The following is a 948-nucleotide window of genomic DNA, read 5'->3' on the forward strand; positions in this document are numbered from 1 at the left end:
TATATATTTCTGAACATATTTATTTCATACGTAATGTAAATATATTATCAATGAATGTGAATACACTGCAGTGTTGTAGGCTCCTCTGGATTATCAACTACTGTCATCACAACCGGTAATGAAACAAGTACATGTGTAAGTGTGTATGTCGGTGAAACCGTCAATGTTTCAGCAATGTGCTCAAATGGTGATGTTGCGAATACGACAGTAATACCTACTACAGTAAGTACTTGCTCCGAAAGCGGTTGCGTTGAGTTGCTATTTGTAATTGGATGCATACAGTCTAGTATAGAAAGTGCAACAACAGTGCCAGACATACCACTTGGAACAACACCTCCTGAAGAACCTAACGCTATAACAACAGATTCAGTGATCTCAACTGGACCGACAACCGCAACATGTGAGCACCTAATCATTTATACAACAATAGACCGTAACTGATGTCTGTAAGAAAGACTGTATAATGTGTAAATTATTTCTTAGTATATACAATTATTGTAATAAAAATTATATTTGTTCTATATATTTTGTTTGTTATTATTATTCATCCATGTAATTGACTATTGTTTTAGCAACAACCCGAGAAATTCAAGATGGAACAACCCTTCCTCATGTGCCTAGCACTATAACAACTGATTCAGTGTTCTCAACTAGACCAGTAGAATTGTCTTGTATTGATATCATAGCTTGTAGTGACGATCGATGCAACCAATATATTTCCCAAGTTTTCAGGTAATTATTACGTATTAATGCTTATTTTGGATTTGAATTCCAAACGATGCATCAATGGCCCATTTTGGTTAAGGCGTCTGCATATTGCAGAAGGTCCCATGTTCGAATAGCATATGCTGCGTAGCACTGCGCTCAAAATATAAATATAAAAATGTGTGTAAATAATACAACAGTACTCATTTACAGAACCAATTACAATAATAGCACTGTATGTTG

The 948-nt window shown here is 35.1% G+C and overlaps 1 protein-coding gene across 1 annotated transcript; it reads left to right on the forward strand.

Annotated features, from left to right (window-relative positions):
- Positions 1 to 71: 71 nt before the first annotated feature.
- LOC117103561 (mucin-5AC-like) lies at positions 72 to 732 on the forward strand (the record flags this gene model as incomplete). The annotated part of the gene is made up of 2 exons (XM_033244132.1): positions 72 to 400; positions 573 to 732. Coding segments are annotated over 2 exons (489 nt in total), but the record flags the coding sequence as incomplete, so codon positions are not given.
- Positions 733 to 948: the final 216 nt, after the last annotated feature.

This window comes from Anneissia japonica, unplaced genomic scaffold (assembly GCF_011630105.1).
Source record: "Anneissia japonica isolate Jap-2015-1 unplaced genomic scaffold, ASM1163010v1 scaffold117948_len949_cov173, whole genome shotgun sequence".
Classification (NCBI taxonomy): Eukaryota; Metazoa; Echinodermata; class Crinoidea; order Comatulida; family Comatulidae; genus Anneissia; species Anneissia japonica.